At 39.0% G+C, this 19,266-nt stretch overlaps 1 protein-coding gene across 3 annotated transcripts in view; it reads left to right on the plus strand.

Moving 5' to 3' along the window:
• Window positions 1-19,266, plus strand: part of NAA16 (N-alpha-acetyltransferase 16, NatA auxiliary subunit) — a 61,990-nt gene that overhangs the window by 1,086 nt on the left and 41,638 nt on the right. For all 3 annotated transcript variants that reach the window (XR_008972207.1, XM_057409692.1, XM_057409693.1), the window contains exons 2-5: window positions 11,184-11,268; window positions 13,517-13,621; window positions 17,973-18,130; window positions 18,952-19,086. Coding sequence is in view for 2 of the 3 variants with exons in the window: in XM_057409692.1 (XP_057265675.1) it covers window positions 11,184-11,268; window positions 13,517-13,621; window positions 17,973-18,130; window positions 18,952-19,086 (483 nt within the window). In the remaining variant the exon portion in view is untranslated. The remainder of the gene's footprint in view (window positions 1-11,183; window positions 11,269-13,516; window positions 13,622-17,972; window positions 18,131-18,951; window positions 19,087-19,266) is intronic.

A 19,266-nucleotide genomic window follows, 5' to 3' on the forward strand; every position in this document is an offset into this window, starting at 1 on the left:
GGTACTTCATTGTCAGCAAGGACGTCAGTTTTAGCATAGGGACTAGATCAAAACTAGTTCACTGAGCTGTCTTAAGTGTAGTTGAAGGCGCCTGGTGGTTTAAAGTATGACTATGTACGCCCTTTGGAAGACTTGTCTCAGTTTCTCTGTGCTCGTTCAGTTATTACATTGGCCTGCTTCAGCTCTTTGAGATCTAACGGTGCAAAGGACGTTTAGTGTTTGTGAGGTAACTTTAAAGAAAGAGCTCACTTTAAGTTTCTGCTCAATCACTGTAATATTTTATAATGCTAATTCTATGGAAATAAAAAACACACATGCACACCCCAAGAAAGAAAAACCTCCACCACAACCCACAGCCAAAACACCAGATTATCCTTTTCATTAACTTTTCTGTGTGACAGTAATGGGGTTCTAGCCTCAACAAAGTTTTGTGCCAGTTTTCTCATCTGTGGGCAGAGGAGGTCTCTGCAGCACAGTGGTAATTTGTTGGCAGGCATGAGTTTTTTCAGTTATATTGGGATTTGTTAGGCTGGTTTCAGTAACTGTGGTTAAGAGGTGAGTGTTTTGGCTTCAGGAATCTGAGCTCAGAACAAACAGCTTGTGTAAGTCTGTGTACTCTGTATGTAGCTAGTGTATTTCAGCAGGTGCTTCATAACTGTTTTCTTTTACTTGCTTTTGGTTTGGGTAGTGGGCAGGTTTTAAGGCTTAGTATTTCTTAATGGTGATTTGTTGCTTACTGCATGCTTACGGTATGCATCTTAGTAAGTCATTCTAGCACTCCTCTTTCTCTCTGCTAAAAATAAATGACTAATATTAGAACCGTTAAGTGATTATTCTTACTAGTAGCAAACAAGTTTGCACTAACAGTCACTTCTGAAGTTTTTTTCAACTGGAATGTAGAAGAGTTTTTCTGGAGATCATATTTTACACAACTCCCCCCCCCCCCCCCCCCCCCCCGCCCTTTTTAACTAAGCAGTGGGCAAAGCATAAGTGCTTAGGCAAGGAAAAAGAATTGCATAAAACTTCAGTGAAGCCTGTGTGGAAATTTACCGCTTTAGGAACTGTGACCAGCCACTGAACCAGTTAAACCTTCCAAAGGCTTTAGAAAGCAAGTAATCACAAACTTCTACTTGTTAGCTTGTCACATCATACACTGGTACCTCTTGAAATACTTTCTCTAGTTAGCTTTGACTTTCATGGTGCACTTTTTTCTGGCATGTTAATGTCTGCATAGTAGAAGTTGAACCCTTCTGTTGCTTGACATGTTTCAGAGGGTTTTAGTGTAGTACTATAGCTTATAGTGCTGAGGCAGCTTTTTGCCTGCTCTGGTACTGCCAGAATACTTGAAATTATTAGGGATACTATGGGCATTTTAAAAAGGGGGGGGGGGATGTGGGAGGCTGTATAACACCTTACAAGCTTGTAGTGATTTAATGACTTGGAACAGATGCAAGGAAACTGTAGTCATACATTAAGATGAAATATTTTTACAAACACTCTGGAGAATTAGCAGTTATGAAATGGGAGCCTCATTTGGAGATCATGGGAATTACTTAGGAGTCAGTGACTTGGTGTGTGTATGTAACATGCAAGAACAAGAACCGAGTAAGAGCAAACCAATCTTACTGGAGCCACCTAAACTAGTGTGGCCTCCTGGAGTTCAGTGTGAGCTCTGAAGTCTGCTCAAGAAGCTGAGTAAACGGCCTTTAAGCCACATCAATTTATGTGCCTGTATGCTTGGCAGTCCTTGAACAAGCTGACATAAAACTAGCTGTGTTGTGATTAGAGAGCTAATAGCAATTGCAGCATAGATAATAGTTCTAGTTTCTCTGTACTACTGAAAGGTAGTGCTAGCAGTTGTTTTTCTCACTGTCCTGACTCCCAGGTCTGTTTTGTTTCTAAGCCTTACTTCCACTCGTATGCAGGGGGGTGGCTCCTCAGACTGGTGCTCTTCCCCTGGGAGGTGTGATGGCGCTTGCAGGGGTGGTGTTGCTTGAGAGGGAGGGGCTGAGCAACTTCAAACTTCAAGCTCTTCTCTTTCACTTCTCGGTCTCACAGAAGGCCTGGAGGAAGTGTTTGAAAGCTTCCTGGCTCCCCCTTTGTGAGAAGAGAGAAAGGCATCCATAAAGAAGAATTAATACAGGAATGGTGGGGTGTTTCTTGCCACTTAAAATCAGTCTTCAGCTCATGTGATTTTTTTAAGTGGATGGGGCAGATGTAATCTAAAATAAACATGTATGTGTGGTAGCTTAAAAATGCTTCGGGTTAACATTGAAGTTTGGTAATGTCCATTTGGTGTTAATTTCTGGTAAGCTTAGGCAGATTTTTTTATTTTGTGTCTTTAAAACAGTTGTAAGATTGCCTTCAAAGTATGTTTCGGTTTAAGTAGCTTTGGGTTTTGCTTTTTTCCCCTCCACCTGAGAACCCAGATTATAAACTGTGTCTCAGCTTAAAAGTGATTCTGTGAAGCCAAAGCTTAAAACTAAATCAGCCCTGTCTGTACAGAGCATGGTAGTAGTCCTTACGAATGCTTTAGAGGAAAGCTGCAGGGTTGTTGTCATATTTTCATGGCATACTTGCCAAATTGTTTTTGTTTTGAGAAATGGTTAGTGTCTTGTAGTAATTGTTGGTGTCTGCCCAGTGTCACACAGTATAAGATACTGTTGTTTTGTGCCCGATACAACTGTGTATAGTATCATGCCTGTAAATAATTAATTCTTTGATTTCCTAGTGAATTCCATGCTGCATAAAATAAGGTTTGCTGCTTTAATTGCAAATGTGCTTCCCTTGAGGAAGGTCTAGCCTGTGAATATTTCATCCTGTTTTGAATGAGCTAAGTCCTAGTACCTCTTCAGGTGCAAAGCATTACTCTTACTGAGACCAGTTTAGGCATTTACTCTTACTTGACTTCAAGTAATTAAACACAAAGTCTGCAAGTACATCCCTTTGTAGTGGTGACTTGCTGCTGCTCAGTTCATTCAGGCGTGTATCTCCCATTTTTTGTGGCTGAGGAAATCTTAGAAATTATCTTAAGTGCCCTATCTCTGAGGAGGTGTTCCACTTCCCTGTAGTGTCCTTTTTGTTCCCCGACTTCTGTAATAATCTTTAGAAATTTTTCTTTGATAAAAGGTAAGTATGGAAGTGTTTGTAGAAGTTAATTTAATTCAGTCTTATTCATAAAATTCCAAGAGTTTTTAAATTTTATTTGATGAAATGATAATAGAGTATAAGCATGCAAATAGTCTCCTGGTAATGATGTGTGGGAGTTATCCAAATTATTAAACTCAGTAATTGGGAAGGTATGATGCTTTGCTATTTAATGCTTCCCAAAGGAGGTGAATGATAATAGCTGAGGTAGCCATTGTGATCTGGAGTGGTGGATATTGGGAGTCTCTGTTAAAGATCCATTTTTTTAACAATAGGACTATGCAGCTGTCAGTAAAAATCTTTGGATGTAACTAGTAAGGCTGTTTTGTGGTGTGGTTGTTAACTTGTGCTGTTAAGGAGGAGCAGTGTAGGAAGAGTGTAGGGTGCTTCCTTGCTACTGACTTTCAAAGGAGATGCTGAGGATGCCTGGCCAGCTGCAGACTACTAACATGGCTGAATTGTGGAGGATAGATACTAGAGTAATGGTAAGAGCCCATAAGACTTCCATGAGGAAAAATCGTGCTTCACAGTTGTCAGAGATTTAAGTGAGTCTGATTTAGAGAAGAAATTATTCCAAATAAATATTCTTCTCTTAATTTTTCAAAAGGAGCTTGTAAATGTCACTGTGGAAGACTCATAAAGCAAGCTTCCATGGAGTGGTGCTGGTTGGTTATTCACTCTGGCCTTTTCTTAAGGAAAGTTCCTGTGCAAATAAATGATAGCTTGTCAGAATGAAGTCCCATTGTATTTTGTGCTGGAACTTTTTCCTAATTGCCTGTGGTTATATTGAACAGAAGAAGTGATGAATAGTGAGAAGAGTTCAGTTGTACTAAGGTACTTGCACAAGAAGTGTAGGCTGTGTGGAAGTACTTCATTTTTCTGGAGTAAGTTGCGTCATAGCAAGTAAAATTGTTTGTAGATAAATGTTACACTTGTAAATCCTAACTTGATGTAGACCTGATGTGGCCTGTGAGCTGGATTGCTCAGGTTGGAGGATCTGTTAAAACATTTTCATTGTACAGAAACTGAAAGCTGGTGAATCCTCGGAAAAGAAAAAGGCTGTTATGCCACTGAAGTACGCTGCAAGTCTACATGTGCAACACCATGTGCCTTGTTGTTTCCCTGGCCCTGCCCCAACCCATAAGCCTCCTCAGAAGAAGGATGCAAGTATGAAATGACCTTCTTGAAGGAGAAAAAACTTAAGATTCTGAAATTATGAATGATCTGGAGAAGTTAAATAGAGACTTGCCTGTTTTCAAGCTATCCTGCCTAGCTTTTATTTTGGTAGAAGTGGTGGCTGCAGAGTGGCAGGGTCCAAACAAACAGTTCTTAACAAGAAGGTAGCTATACTGTGGAACCCTTTGCTGCACAAAATCTAGTAGCTATGGAAAGATTTAGGCACTTTGAGAGGGGGTCTGTGGAGGGGAAGCCTTTGCTGTTTTGTGTGTGTTAAGATACTTCTTTTGTTTCAGAGGATTGGTAAGGCACAAGTAAGTGGAGGCTGAGAACATTCTGATGAGAACTGTAATAATGCTGGTTTTGCTCATAAGCCCTTCCCTATGTGTTTAACACTTTTATCTTGTCTTTAGTAGCCTGTAACAGGTGGGTTTGATCTCTCTGGCCTGATCTGTTAATTCATGCAACTGTTTTGTATGAATTACTGAAATCTTTTATGGAACATTGGGGTGAAGTAGACTTTAAGGCTTTTATTGGTAACTGCTGTGAACTTACTTTTAAGATGTCTAAATAGAAATGAAACTTTTTAAAAGCCTGAGATTTTTTTTTATATATATAAATGTGTGTGTGTGTGTGTGTGTGTATATCGGGTCTCACCAAACAGGGCTGATGTTGATGGTTTCATTTGCTAGACTGCTCACACATGCAGTTCCACTAGCTTGTGGAGCACCTGCTCAGTCGGAGTTCTCGCTGGGCAAATTATAGTTTTATCCCAGGAGATGTGGCAGATGGGTCTCTTCAATACTTCCACACAAAGTGCAGGTTAAAAACTAGGTGAAAATGTATGACAGTGGTATGACTTGTCTAATTTGTAGTGTTGCTGTTATGCTTTCTGCTTTGCAAGGGCATACATGTGTTCATAAATGGTAGAGAGCTCAAACTCAAATAGTGAGAAAGCTACACATCCGAAGTACTTGTATGCAAGAGATCTTTTGACTGCATATTCTGTTGTTTCTGCCCTTTCAAAGCAAAAGGAAAAAATGCTGTTGCATGCAAAGAGTCATAATAGTGAAATCTTGGATATTACCGTGACATTAGTATTTCCATCAAAATGTTATCACTGTAGATGTTGCTGGCCACTTGTTCTATTGTACACCACTGTCTGTGGTCTGACTCAGCACTGTTCTGCATTTCCAAGTCGCCAGGTCTGGGGAAGAACTATGTGGCCTGTTTATTTCAACAGTTGAGCCAGCAAGGCTGGAGCTATGTTACCTTCCTCTTATTTCAGCTGATGAAGTTAACCACTCTTACCAGCAGAGAGTTGGTGTGGCCATACATATATAAAATACCAGTATGATTTGGGGGAAAGAATAGAAGTATTTCTACTTCATATATATGAATGAAATATAATTTCACTGATACTCTGAAAGGGTTGTCCTGGGACTAGGAATCAAAGATGTTGTGAGAGTGGGAAACCATTAGTGAACTCTTTCCTTGGCCTTCATGAGCTGAAGCCCCATCCAGCTGATACTTCTCTCCCTGCCTCTATTCTCTTAAACATCGGTGAACTGAAATAAGTGTGGAGAAAGGGTTGCTGTTTGGGGAACCTTGTGTAGATGTCCCTATCTGTCTCTGTAATTTAATAGTGTTGTGATGCTTTCTTTTCCTGTATCAGTATTGCAAAGTATCCAACTATTTAATGATCCACAGGGCATTTCCAACATAGATGCTGAACTCTTTCAGAATTGAATTGTATATAAGTCAAACAAGGTGCTGTCAGACCTTGCCATCAAAGTGGTAAATAATTTAGTAATTATTATTTGTTAGCACAGGTATAGTAAATACTGACTTCTGCCCAAAATCTGAATAAGGTACTCTGCTAACTAATTTCTTCAGTTGCTGTGAGAAGCAGAGGTTGTCTGTTAGAAGTAGATTACATTGTTTCATAGATGTGCAATAAAACAAGGAAGGCTTTTGAAAAGGTACAAGTGTTAAAAGCCAATTAAGAAGAATACTGACAGTGTGCTCATGTTCCTGTATTGATTATACTTGGGTTTGGTCAGAAATGTGTATTAATAATTTGAACAGCCCTTAAATACTTGTCAGATAGCTTGCAGGAAAAGTTGCCCATCAGAACTGCAGTCAGTGATAACTTTGAGGGTTTTTTTATTACTGAACTTCTTGATCATTGTGGTATGGAGAGATTGTCAGCAGAACTGACTTCCAGCATTGCTTTCCATAGGGCTTGATGTGTAACTCTTGTCATTTTCTCTAGGCATTCCACATCCAGTTCTTGGGTTCCTTCCTCACTCCCGTTAGTGTTACACAATAGACATACAGTCTAAAAAATGGAAGGTGTAAGCGTAGAAAATAAAGGACTAAAATTTTATTTAAGTGAATCCTAACTGTTGCCAAAAAAAATGTTTTGCAGTAAAATCTTGGTAGTGAGTGAGAGGACCCTAGCTAGCAAGAAGGATGGAAGTGTTGAGAGGTCTGCAAGTCAGATTATATGGAAGTATAGTAGCAAGGGAGACTGATAAACTTGAACAAAATTGTTCTTATAAAGCCTGATATTTTTATTCAACTACCTAAGAATAATTAAATCAGTTGAAATTGTCTTATTGGTGGTTCTGATGTTGCAGCATGTTCCTGGTGAGTCACCCTATTGGTGTGCACATCTGTGTTAATAGAATGTGGGCTGCATGGGTAGGATATGGGAATTGTGTTGAATTGTTGGCTGTGGTTTGGGTTTAGTGGTGGACAAGTTATTGTCAAGAGACTGCAAAACTAACTTTGAAATCGCAGTGTTGTTACTGAAGAAAATTGTACATAGAACAGTTTGGGTTGGAAGGGACCTTTAAAGGTCCTCTACTCCAGTCCCTCTGCAGTGAGCAAGGATACTTTCAGTGAGATCAGGTTGCTCAGGGACCTGTCCAACCTGACCTTGAATATGTCCAGTGATGGGGCATCTACCACCTTTCTGGGCAACCCGTTCCAGTGTTTCCCTACCCACATCATAGAAGAAGGTCTTCCTAATATCTAGTCTGAGTCTCCCCTCTTTTAGTTTAAAACCATTACCCCTTGGCCAGTTTAATACAGCAGGCCGTATTAAAAAGTCTGTCCCCATCTTTCTTGTAAGGCCCCTTTACGCATGGTCACCATGAACCTGGTCAGTGTGTCTCACTTGGATTAAACTTCTTCACTGCAGCTCTGTTACAGTCACAAACCATCTTCAACAACTTTATTAAAACATTTTAAGCCGATCAAGGAAGTATATTTGCTATACTTAACACTGCTGTTTGGTTTAATGAAATACCAGTTACCATTCTTGGAATGTGATACATTTTATTCAGCCTTTACAAAAATGGTTTATGAAATAATGTCACTTAGTTCTGAGAGGCCATCTAACAAAAATTCACAACCAGCTGCTCAAAGAAAGACTGCAGCTGCAGCAACCAATTCCCTTCCTCACCCCCTCTCCCTAGTGCCTCTGTACTAAGTGTTAATATCTGAGGGCCGTAATGAGATGTTCTTCAGCCATAAAATTGCTGATCTGTATATCAAACTCTGTCTTTAATATGTGAAAAATGTATCTGTTCTCTCAATACAAGACTTCTTTTAAGTGGCAAATGATTTGTCCAGGGAGGGTAGTCTTCAAAAGCATCCCTTTACTAATCTTATGTTACAGATGGTTAACCATAATTTACATGTGAATGGCATATGCAGTTGACTTGTGACACATGAAGACCTTCTATTTCATAAGTAATGTTAGGGAGCCATTCAGATCCCTGATTCTGTTTATATTTTGTAGTGGAAGGGGTTTTGTTTCTAAGGAAAGATGGCAGGATACAAAAAATTAGAATTTGTGAAGAGCAGTTCCTCCGTAGAAGCAGCAAAGGACTGTAACATAGGATTAAAGTCTCCTTTTTTGCTTTCCATTATTGTATCTTTGTTACTAGTATTTTTTTTGTTACAGTTCCTTCCTAGATGCTGTGCCTATTGATCTCCATGTAGAGGCACTTGATAGTTCTCTGAAAGTGCATAAACTGGTGTGTAGATTAATTGCATGGCAAAGTCTACAAGTAGTTTATATTTTGGAGTTAGTGTTGAAAAAGAGAAGCCAGAAGCCAGGGTGAGTTTTTGCCAGGGGAGGTAACATCCCTCCAGGAACATCTGGTAGTAGAAGTTCTGGATAACATTCTGGCCTTGCCAGAATCTCCCTTTGAGGTTTCAAGCCTGTAAACAGTAATGATTTGGCTTTAGTTTTAGCAGGAAATTATTGCCATAAAAGGGTGCTGGGGTGCCTCACATTAGGCAAAACAGATAAGGCTGTTTAAAAAAAGAATGGAAAAAAAACCCCTCACACCCACAAACAGCAACAAACAGCCCCTCTCCCAACACCCACAAAAAATCAACCCAGCATATTTGCTTGAGCTTTTAATATGCCAAAGACTTAATGCAATGTAACAGATACTAATGAGCACATTTCAGTTGTATTTGTCCTAATTAGAACAAAACTTGAGAATACATATGGAGACATCAGGTTTCTAAACTATGAAGTTCCCATCTGTACTACAAAATTAGACTGTATCATATGGCAGCAAACCGGTCTTCTGTAAACAAGATGCAGGTGGAGCATGGTGTGCTCATTCACAGGTTTTGGACAGACAGAAGTTTAAAAGTAGGCCTTTCATGATGTTTGGGTGCTTTAAAGCTCCAGGCTTGTCCATGTAATTGAACCTGCCTTTCAGTATATCTATGTTGCAAGTGCGAGCCAAGTAACTGTTGTCAAATCACAGAATGGTTTGGGTTAGAAGGGACGTTAAAGCTCATCTAGTTCCAACCCCCATGGGCAGGGACACCTTCCACTATACCAGGTTGCTCAAAGTCCTTTTCTCTTACATCGGTAAACATTTAAGCCAATGTATTGGTATAAATGCATAACTTATTTCCACCCATTGTTGGCCTTTAGAAAAATGTGACCTTGTTTCTCCCTGAAAAATCTGAAATTTGTTATAATTAAGTTCAGTTCTTATTCTAGGTCTGAGACTGAGTTCTGTAGGCTAAAAATGTCAGAACAGGGATAATAGATGTGTTTTCCTCAGAAGTTAATCTATTTTAAATGCACACTTGACTCAAATACCTTCTGTTCTATGGTTAAGCATTGCTGTATATTTGCACTTTCACTCAACACTGCAAGAGTTGTAGAATCGTGGATGAATGTTCTCTATTCTGTTAACTCCTTCAGGCATACCTGAATAAGTTTAGAAAGCACGCTTAGATCATTGTTGGCATTTTCTTATGATTCTTTAAAAATGATATGAAGTGTCTTAAGAAAAAAAAATAGGTGAATGGGAGAATTTGACTTCCTCCTAGAAGGATCTGCAAGTTTTGCTGCAGCCTGGTCTGTTTCAGGTAAAGTAGGTCTCAGTTTAAAATTCCCAAAGGTTTTTTGTTACTGCTGTTTAAATGTTAATTGCCATAGAATAACTGTTGCCTCTGATGGGAACTCCCCAGCTGTCCAGCTAGGAGTCAGCCAGGCAGGGCAACCTCATCTGATAGCAAGGTGAGCTGTCCTTTGTTTTGAGGGGTGATTTAGCCGACTGCCAAAGGTTGCTGCAGTTAAGTCCTATCCCAGAGACTGGAGGCACATCAACCAATTACCCAGAAGTCAGCATAGGCATGTTTCTGTGTTGCTTGTATCCTGGGAAGAAACACAGTGATATATTGTGGCTGCAAAGCCACACACTACACTCTGCAATTATTTAACATAGACTTTACCTCTGTCCTGGAAGACTGATGGAGTGGGAGTGATCTATGAGACTGTTAGAGTACTCAGGCATAGAACTGAAATGACACTGTTTCTCCTGAGAGCAGCTATCTAAATTACAGCAGGACAACAGACGTTGTTAACTGAAAATGGTGCCAAGTTAAGCCTTATTTGTTTGGGTTTTGTTTTCCTTCCTTCAAGTTAAAAAGCTTAAATAACCCTAAGTCATTCATGCCTACAGAGACAAGCATGCCTTTAACTGGCTGAAGTAAATTTGTTTAAAATTGATCAACATAGTGATCAGTAATCATTTAAATTACTAAGACCTTACTGACTTCTAAACATCAGGCAACATCTTTCAAAAGAAGCAAAGGGACCCAGGTGCTCATGTAGGGTTTTTTTTAACTTATTCCCAAAGTTGAACCACATTTTTTGCCAGTTTACATCATTAGGTAAACCTAAACACCCGGTGATTAGGATAACCTAAGTAAGTCTAAAAGTAGCCCATAGCTGTAGTATTCCAGCTAGAAATTAGGTTGTTTTGTTTTGCTTTCAATACCCAGGTAAATTTTCCCTCCGCAGATTATCTGTATATAGATTTTTGAGGTTATTATAGGTCTGTCCAACTTCATGGTTACTCTCTTCCTCCTGAAAGTGTACATAGCAACAAGTCTTCTGTCTGAAGTTTCTTACTCTGGGAGGTCACTGTGTCAGGGAAATAGGATGTTGAAAGGAGTGTCTACACTCTTTAAGCCTTCCCAAAAGTTCAGGATTTCTGACTTGGCTCTCTTTTAAGAATTTCCAAATCAAAGTAGGTATTCCTATTTGCCTTCCCTATTTCTGTTGAAAAGGGATTAACAACTTTTCATAAAAAAGAGGCCATGAGGTAGAGCATTGGCTGTATGTAAATGAAAGTAGATAGTGTTCTGAATGCTGAGAAAAGGCAATGTAATAGAAATAGTCATATTGAGCTAGAGGCTGTTAGTGATCCAATAGTCATTCCTTGCTGAAAGAACTGTTTTTGCAATACTGTCTTAAGGTACTCTGGTTTTAAATACATGTCAGTGATTATATTCCATCTTTTTTCCAGAAATGTTACGAACAAAAACAGTACAAAAATGGACTCAAGTTCTGCAAGATGATCCTCTCTAACCCAAAATTTGCTGAACATGGAGGTAACTGCAGACTCAAAAGATTGTTCGGGGTTTTTTGTGGGGTTTTTGTTTTCGTGTTGGTTTGGGTTTTTTTTTTTCCCCTCCTATCATGAGCCTAAATGTGTAATCAGTCTATTCCATATTACTGGGAAAGAAAGGAGCTTGTTGCTGAGTATGATTGTGTCCTTAGGACTGAATAGTTACTGGGGATTTTCAGGTTTTGTGCTTTCAGACCAAGTTTTCACCCTAGTTCAGTCAAACATTCCTGTGCAGTGGGATGATGAAGATCAAAATATATGGTGGAAGCACACTTCAGTGAAGCTTCCAAGTAAGTTGCCTTTCTAGGTTTCTGGGTCAGAATGATAGTGTGGGATTTTCTTGTATTCCCACATTCCTGTTTAATAGCAAGCCCAGCCTTTTTTTATATATATTACATCAAGGTATTCCACCAATGAATTAAAAATCTTGCCTTTTTTGTTAAGTTCATATTCTTAAATTTTCTGTACTGCATACCAAATTGCTACTTATAAGGAGCAAAGTTAACTGTAATACTATTGTTGCTAAGACTTGAAGCTAAAGAAAGAATCTGGAGATCCTGTTCTGATAAATACTACAAGAAATTGGACAGCAAAACCTGTCAGAACTTAATCCTCAGTAAGATACTCTAGTCTTACTCTAGTACAGAGTTTCTGTGCATGGCTCAGCCAATCTATCCTGATACAGTGAATTTTTCTTGTTTGTCTGCTGTTGAAGTAACCTAACATTGAGTGTGCATGTACTGTGTCAGTAAGATTATTTTCCTATTTGACATTGTCATATCATGGCAAAATGTTCAGCTAATCCTTTTCATGCTTCCATCAGTCTGCTGTCTTTTTGTCTTCATTACTTCCCTAGAGATAAAATTACAGTTTTCTTGTTGCCTCAAAGCTGGAGTAGCTTTTCCAGTTCTAATCTAATGCATTTGTCTCCATTAGCACTTGTTTTTATAGCATCTCAGTATATATCTCTCTCTTTTTGCTTTTGCTGCCACTTAAACTTTTCCAGGACAACTAGCTGCCTTGGCAGTCCACGTACTACTTGGGCTCTGAGCCACTAATGGCTTTGAAGCTTGGAAGCAGAGCCTGGAATGAACAGCTGAAGCAGAACTAAGCTGATGAAATGATCTGATGGGAAGCTGCACTGTTGTCACACTTAGCTTCAGAGACAAGGAATTTGAAAAATTTAGGGAGAAGGTGGCAAATGGATTGCTGTGGCTGGGCAGTTATTTCCCTGGTATGGGAAGGTAGCTTGCCCTCCTTCCCAAAGTGGGGATATTCTTTTTTCAAGCATCCTGATATTACTGGGAAGGCATTGCTCTACCTTTTTTTTGTCCTTACAGTGTGTATGTAGGACAACTTAAAAACAAACCAAAATCATTGGCTCATTTTGGATTATTGTTCACTATAGGTCTGCTTCTACAGAAAACTCGGTTAAACAGGTCTATCAGACTTCAGACTGCTGTTACATCTGACCTTGAGTGATGGACCATTGCCATTGATACTGGGGAAAAGGCTGCAATTGGAAGAAAACTAGAGTATTATGATGAAAATGTGACTCATCTTCTGGCAGGAGCCTCTTATGGGGGGGGGGGTGGTGGTGTAGAATCTGGAGCAGCTTTCAGGCCTACTGCAGCTTGTTTCCCACAGTGTTACTTGAAGAATGGCAGAAAAGGAAAAGCAATAGTTATACCAATGTATTATTTGGAACCTGGTGCCTCTCAGTTTTGCTTGAAATGCTCCTACTTTGAGAAGGCCTTTTAACCCCCAAACACCATAGCAGGAAATACGCTTCTCAGCTTATGCTTTGTAAGCAACCTGTATTAGTGGAGCTGACTGTGACAGAGATTGGTTTCTTATGCTATGACACAGTCTAATGATTTTTTTTTTCTTGTTCTGCCCACTCTGGAGCTTTAACATGCATTGAGAAGCTCCCTAGAATTGCTTTAGCTTATTGTTGTCTCCCTTAGAGCCAGTTAAACATATTTTTTAATTAATAAACTTAGTGTTGCTTGTGTTCATCACATCTGTATGATGATATGCAGTGATCTTAAGACCATTTTGAAGAAAGGAAATGTTTCCATATAACAGTTTTCAGCTGTGTGAGGCTGCTGTCCTGATCTAAATTTATCTTTTAATGAGGAACTTCACTGTGTAACAACTTCAAAGGATATCTGCACTGTAAAACTGGCATATGGGAAGTCAGAAACATACGTGTATAATATGTCTTACAGAGACGCTGGCCATGAAAGGACTGACCCTGAACTGCTTAGGGAAGAAGGAAGAAGCATATGAATTTGTTCGTAAGGGACTTCGTAATGATGTAAAGAGTCATGTCTGTATCCTTCATAATACAAAATCTGATCTTTTTTGCTATGAGTTCTGCTTTTATGTACTGATGTAGCAACAAAGTCATAGTTTTGAAGTACATAATGTGATCTGCATAAAAAGTCTAAAGGTATTATACATGAATCACAGAATCAAAGAATAGTTAGGGTTGGAAAGGACCTTAAGATCATCAAGTTCCAACCCCCCTGCCATGGGCAGGGACACCTCACACTAAACCATCTCGCCCAAGGCTTCGTCCAACCTGGCCTTGAACACTGCCAGGGATGGAGCATTCACAACCTCCCTGGGCAACCCATTCCAGTGCCTCACCACCCTAACAGGAAACAATTTCATCCTTATGTCCAATCTAAACTTCCCGTTTAAGTTTTAACCTGTTACCCCTTGTCTTGTCCCTACAGTCCCTAATGAAGAGTCCCTCCCCAGCATCCCTATAGGCCCCCTTCAGATACTGGAAGGCTGCCATGTCATCTCCACACAGCCTTCTCTTCTCCAGGCTGAACAGCCCCAACTTTCTCAGCCTATCTTCATACAGGAGGTGCTCCAGTCCCCTGATCATCCTCGTGGCCTACAATGAATATTAATTAGTAATTAATTAATGGTAATCAATTAATTTGTAATCAGACACTTGAAACAAGGTTATATTTTTCTTTCTACAATTTGCAGAACCTTTAAGAAAAATGCCTTTAGCATTTATGTCTTAGGAAAAGACCATAATGGTACATGGAAATAAAGGTACATCTTTGTAAAATCTGGCTTTTCCCTGAAGTTTCCTTCTCTCAAAAATGTGTAAGAAATCTAATCTAGAGGTGTTCTGAAAGAACCTATTTTGCCACTAAGTTTTAGGTAATGCTTTAGGTTTCCTGGCTTGAGTTCTGTTCTGGGCTTGTCTTTCAGCAGTTTATACCTGTAAACTACTTAACAGCTGTTTAAATGGCTACTCCCAAAGTTCTTCTGTTTAAGCCACAGGTAGAAGACTATTCGAGATTTGCACAGAATGCCTTACTTGTTCTGCATGTATTCAACTTGCATGTTAAGGGGAAATTTTCCCAGTAAGTATTCAAGCTTTTAACAAAATCTTCCTTTAGTATCCCAGGAAACACTTTCTGATGACTGTGTAGGTAAGAGAATGGGATGGCTGTTTATACCATTTGTTTGTTCAGGGAGCTTGAGGTTGGAAAAATCCTGTTAACTCTGCTAACCTCCATACACTTAGAGGTATGCCGCAGAACAAAGACAATTTGTACCTTGTTGATTCTAAAAGCTGAACACCTAAGGAATACTAAAGCAATTTTAATCTAGATGTAAGAAGTCTTGCACCTTGAATCAGGGGGTACAAAAGTCTGGGTGAGTCAGGGAGAGTTTGGAGGGGATTTTCATTCCTAAACAAAGTTCCAGATAGGGATTTATCAGTATCACTAGTTCTTGTCTGCAGTTCATGCTGACTCTTAAAACTGTCTGGAAGGCTCCCTTACAAATGCTGGAGAGATTTGTGCTTTTTCACATCTAATCTGGACAAGTTTAAATGAAAAAAAGTATTTACTTTGGTTATGAATTTCAGTAGATTTTATTACTATTTACCTGACTCGTTAAACTTGGCTTACTTTAAGAAGGCTACAGGGTTTGTTTTCTGAATTCAGGTAAAGTGTAAACTCATCTGAATGATACTAGGCACAGGTTTTGTGGTTTTGGGGGATTTTTGTTTGATTGTTTTTTGGGTTTTGTTTTTTTTAAGCTGCATCTATGGAACTTGTTCTGACAAAGCAGGAAATTCTAACTTTGTGCATTCAAGTGTATTGTTACAGCTCTACAGAGAACCCCATGAGTAATCTGTGCAGATTACTTCTCTAGTGTAGTAAAGTAATAGTGAATTCATTCAGATTTGTTGCAGTACTTTCAATTGTCATCTCTTGGTAAACTCTTAAGAAATAGCTAACCTCTTTTACTACTGCCATGCTTTAAGAGCACCCAGTGTGCTATCATAATATCACTGCCCAAATATCTGAATCTTTCCTGGTGACTGGGCTCCGGTACATGTGGAGAGTCAGGGCTAAAGTATATATTCCAGCCCATGAGAAACAGATGTGAGGCTGAGCTGTTTATTAAAGGCTCCTTCTACATCCTTTACAAAGGCTTGTGACTAGCCATGAAGTTCTAATGAAAGCTTGCAGGCCTGTTAATTCTCAGTGTTATTACCTAAGCAGAGCCTGGGAGGTTCTCTAAAATGTTTGCATCTGCTTTTTTATGTGAGCTTAATGCCTGTTATTTGGTTTAAAGGGAGAGGCAAGGGGAGAAGGGGGTAGCCACTGAAGTCACCTCGTTCCAGTAGCTGGTTTTGAGGAGGTGCAATACATCTATATGTTCTTATTTTCAAGCTGCTTTTGATTTATTTTGTTACCTGTGCTTTTTAGAAAGGACATGGTGGAGGGTGTTTAAAATACAGTTGGTCACTTCAGTGTTGTTTAAGGAGTAGGAGATTTTTAATTCTGTGGGAATTTCTGTAGGGAAATAGCCATTGTAAAATGGTTTAGAAATCCAGAAATTTTCTGGTTGAACTACATATTATATTCAGGATGCTGAAGGAACACATGCAAGACTACCCAAAGCTGTCTACTGTAATAATTGGTAGCACTGTGCTTTGTTGTCTTGTGTCAGCTGTTAAAATTCCTTAATGCTGAGTCTTGACTACTGTACACACTTAATTCTGAATGGGTTTGTGCTTTTCCTTACATGATTGCTTGGTCGCAAATATGTTTTATGAAAGATTAAGCCAGATTTCCTGGATTCAGTTGGTATGGTAATGATGCCTGATAAATAACTCAAAGCATCCTCTTAGTTTAAGTATGTGTTTGAAGTGCACATAAATTCTTTTGGACTGAGCTGTCATTCTCTAGGTGAGAATCTAAGACGCCAGTTCTGATGCAGGTATATGAAGATGCTACATTTAACTTTGATCCATGTCTTGAATCCTTGAACTCAAACGGCCGAGGCAGGATTTACAGAAAGAAGTAGCAGTACTATACCCAACTGCTGTAACTGTATGCAAAACTGTTTTGTCCCCCTTTCCCATCTAAGTCTTGCATCCTCATGGCACTGACAGCATCTCTCCTAAGTCTCAAAGATTTATATGAAGGTTTTGTGGGCTTCAACTGGCTGAAATGAATTTAGTGTTCCTCTAGAAATGCAAAAAGGGGTCTTTTGCCTCTTAGAAGTTTCCTTCAGACTTAATTCTCACAAGTCTTCTTTTGGCTGAAGTTTTATCTCTAGAATTGACTTTAGGACCTGAGTCTTTCTAAGAAAGAAGAATCTTACAGTTCTGTTTCATCCATTAACTTGACCAGGTTAACCCATTGAAATGCAAAGTTTAGGAATGATTGTATCTTTGGAGGAAACAGTTGCTTCTATTTCAATTCAATAGCATATTAACTCTTGAATATTTTGATTATAAACACTGAGTTATTTGTGTCATCTTAATTGAAAGCAGGTGAAGGATGCATGTACCTCTCCCCAAGATCTGCTGTGTTTTTGCTACTTCAGGGGCACACGAGAGAGCTTTTGAGTCACTATTGATTTGAAAATCAGTAGTGTGGAAGATGTTGCCTTAGGGAGCTACTAGTAACCTGGAATAGCAAAAAGTAGATAATTGCAAGTAATCTTTCTCTTCAGAAGACTTTTGGAACCTAATGTAAATACAGTGTACTGTGTTGTAATGACATATGTTGGTTTCATGCTTTGAATTCAGAATCTTTCCAGGATAAAAAGTGATGCTCGTGAGAGAAAAGTCTAGTGAAATGATACACAGGTCATGGAAATCTGAGTTGCTGAGAATGCGACAAAGGCTTTTGACTTTTGAAATGCTAAGGTTTCCTTTTGTCAGTGAGTAAAGTGAGCCTCTGTGTTTCTCTTACTGTAAAATCTGAGGACTACTTGATGATACAGATAGGCAAGTGAGGAAAAGTAAAACTCTTAATTGTATTATTAGAGTGAGACTCTTCTAAAAGTAAGAGGTCCTGCTGTAGTTACAGTAGTATATTATAAACAATACATCTCTAAGAATATCTCTTCTGGGTCTTAGGGAATTTGGATCCTTTAGTTTGTATAACAGTAGGTTTTTTGGGGGGTGTATGAGTGTGACTGAACAGAAGATACTTTTTTTTTTTTTAACTTTAAATGCTTCTAAGTAAGCAATAATATTTAAAAATGTGACAGCAAAGTCCACCTGCAGTAATGAAACTTAATTTATAAGGATGCTGATCTTCAGGGAACATGTCATGTTGTTTCATAACACAAATACACTGCAGTTACTTTGAAACTTGTCAGTATGTTTTCCTTAATGTACATTAGGTTGGCACGTCTATGGTCTTCTGCAGCGTTCTGATAAGAAATATGATGAAGCCATCAAGTGTTACCGGAATGCACTCAAGCTAGATAAAGATAATCTACAGATCTTGAGAGATCTCTCTTTGTTACAGATTCAGATGAGGGATTTAGAAGGATACAGAGTAAGTATTCTCTTTGTATTCCCATTTATTGCTGTTTGCATGCTCTTGTTATTCTATCCATTACTAAGTCTTCTGTTGGTAGTTTTGTGAGAAATACACTATCATGTTTCCCCTGAGTATGTTGGAAACTTGCCCCATGATGATTCATTTCTTGGACCCAATACTGATGTTATAAATCTTAAAATTTGTCTAAAACCAGAGTTAGTGGTTTTAAAATGACTGAACTGATTTGGCTGTGAAATGGAAAAGCCCTGCTCTTCTATATGCTATTTCATGTGAAGCAGAAGGCTGTATTGTGGGCTTTGGTGCTAGTTGATCTCATTCACTGAGAAGGTTGAATTTGCTAATGCAAGAAAAGGGAGTGACTGATCAGGGGATATGATTTGTCTCAGGAGAGAGGGTCTGAGAAGCGCTGCAGCAATGTAAGTATGAGGACCTTGTGCTGGGAGGAGAGTGGGACTGGTCTTTCAGTGTCAATGAGCAGTTTTCCAGTGGAAAAACATCTGATATTTCAGAGCTCTCTTTCGGAAATAATTTAGGCCCTTAAGAGGTAGTTGTCAAAATGACACCTCTTGTGTCCCAATAAATAGATTTTATGCTTTGTGCCATAGCTCCTGTATTGAGGACATAGCCCCTCATGATTTGTGTGACGGAAACATGTTGCTTTTCCCCATGCTGTAAGAATTTAAAAAATTGTCCAGGGCTTTTAAAAGATCTTTTAAAGTATAAGCTGTGCTGGTGGTAAATCATCATAGAGGTGGTGTAACTTTTTTTGTTTTAAACATCTCTGTTACTTTAAAATTGCTTTTCTTTTACTGAAGGAGACAAGATACCAGTTACTTCAGCTGCGCCCCACACAAAGGGCTTCCTGGATTGGATATGCCATTGCATACCACTTACTAAAAGATTATGATATGGCCTTAAAACTACTTGAAGAGTTTAGGAAAACCCAACAGGTAAGATTCCCTATTCTGGAAAGAGAAACTTTTCTGTATAAAAGATGAAATCTGAGGAGTGATTTCTTTCTAATTAGGAACTAGTTAAGAATTAAGAGGAAATTTGTTGGAGGTTTCTGCTTTGAGCAGAAAGATTTCCAGAAGATTAGCAGCTGATGCAAATTATACAGGAATACTTTC

The sequence above is a fragment of the Pezoporus wallicus genome, unplaced genomic scaffold (genome assembly GCF_028554395.1).
Source record: "Pezoporus wallicus isolate ANWC-B61680 ecotype Strahan unplaced genomic scaffold, APGP_CSIRO_Pwel_v1 contig_2543, whole genome shotgun sequence".
NCBI classification, from domain to species: domain Eukaryota; kingdom Metazoa; phylum Chordata; class Aves; order Psittaciformes; family Psittacidae; genus Pezoporus; species Pezoporus wallicus.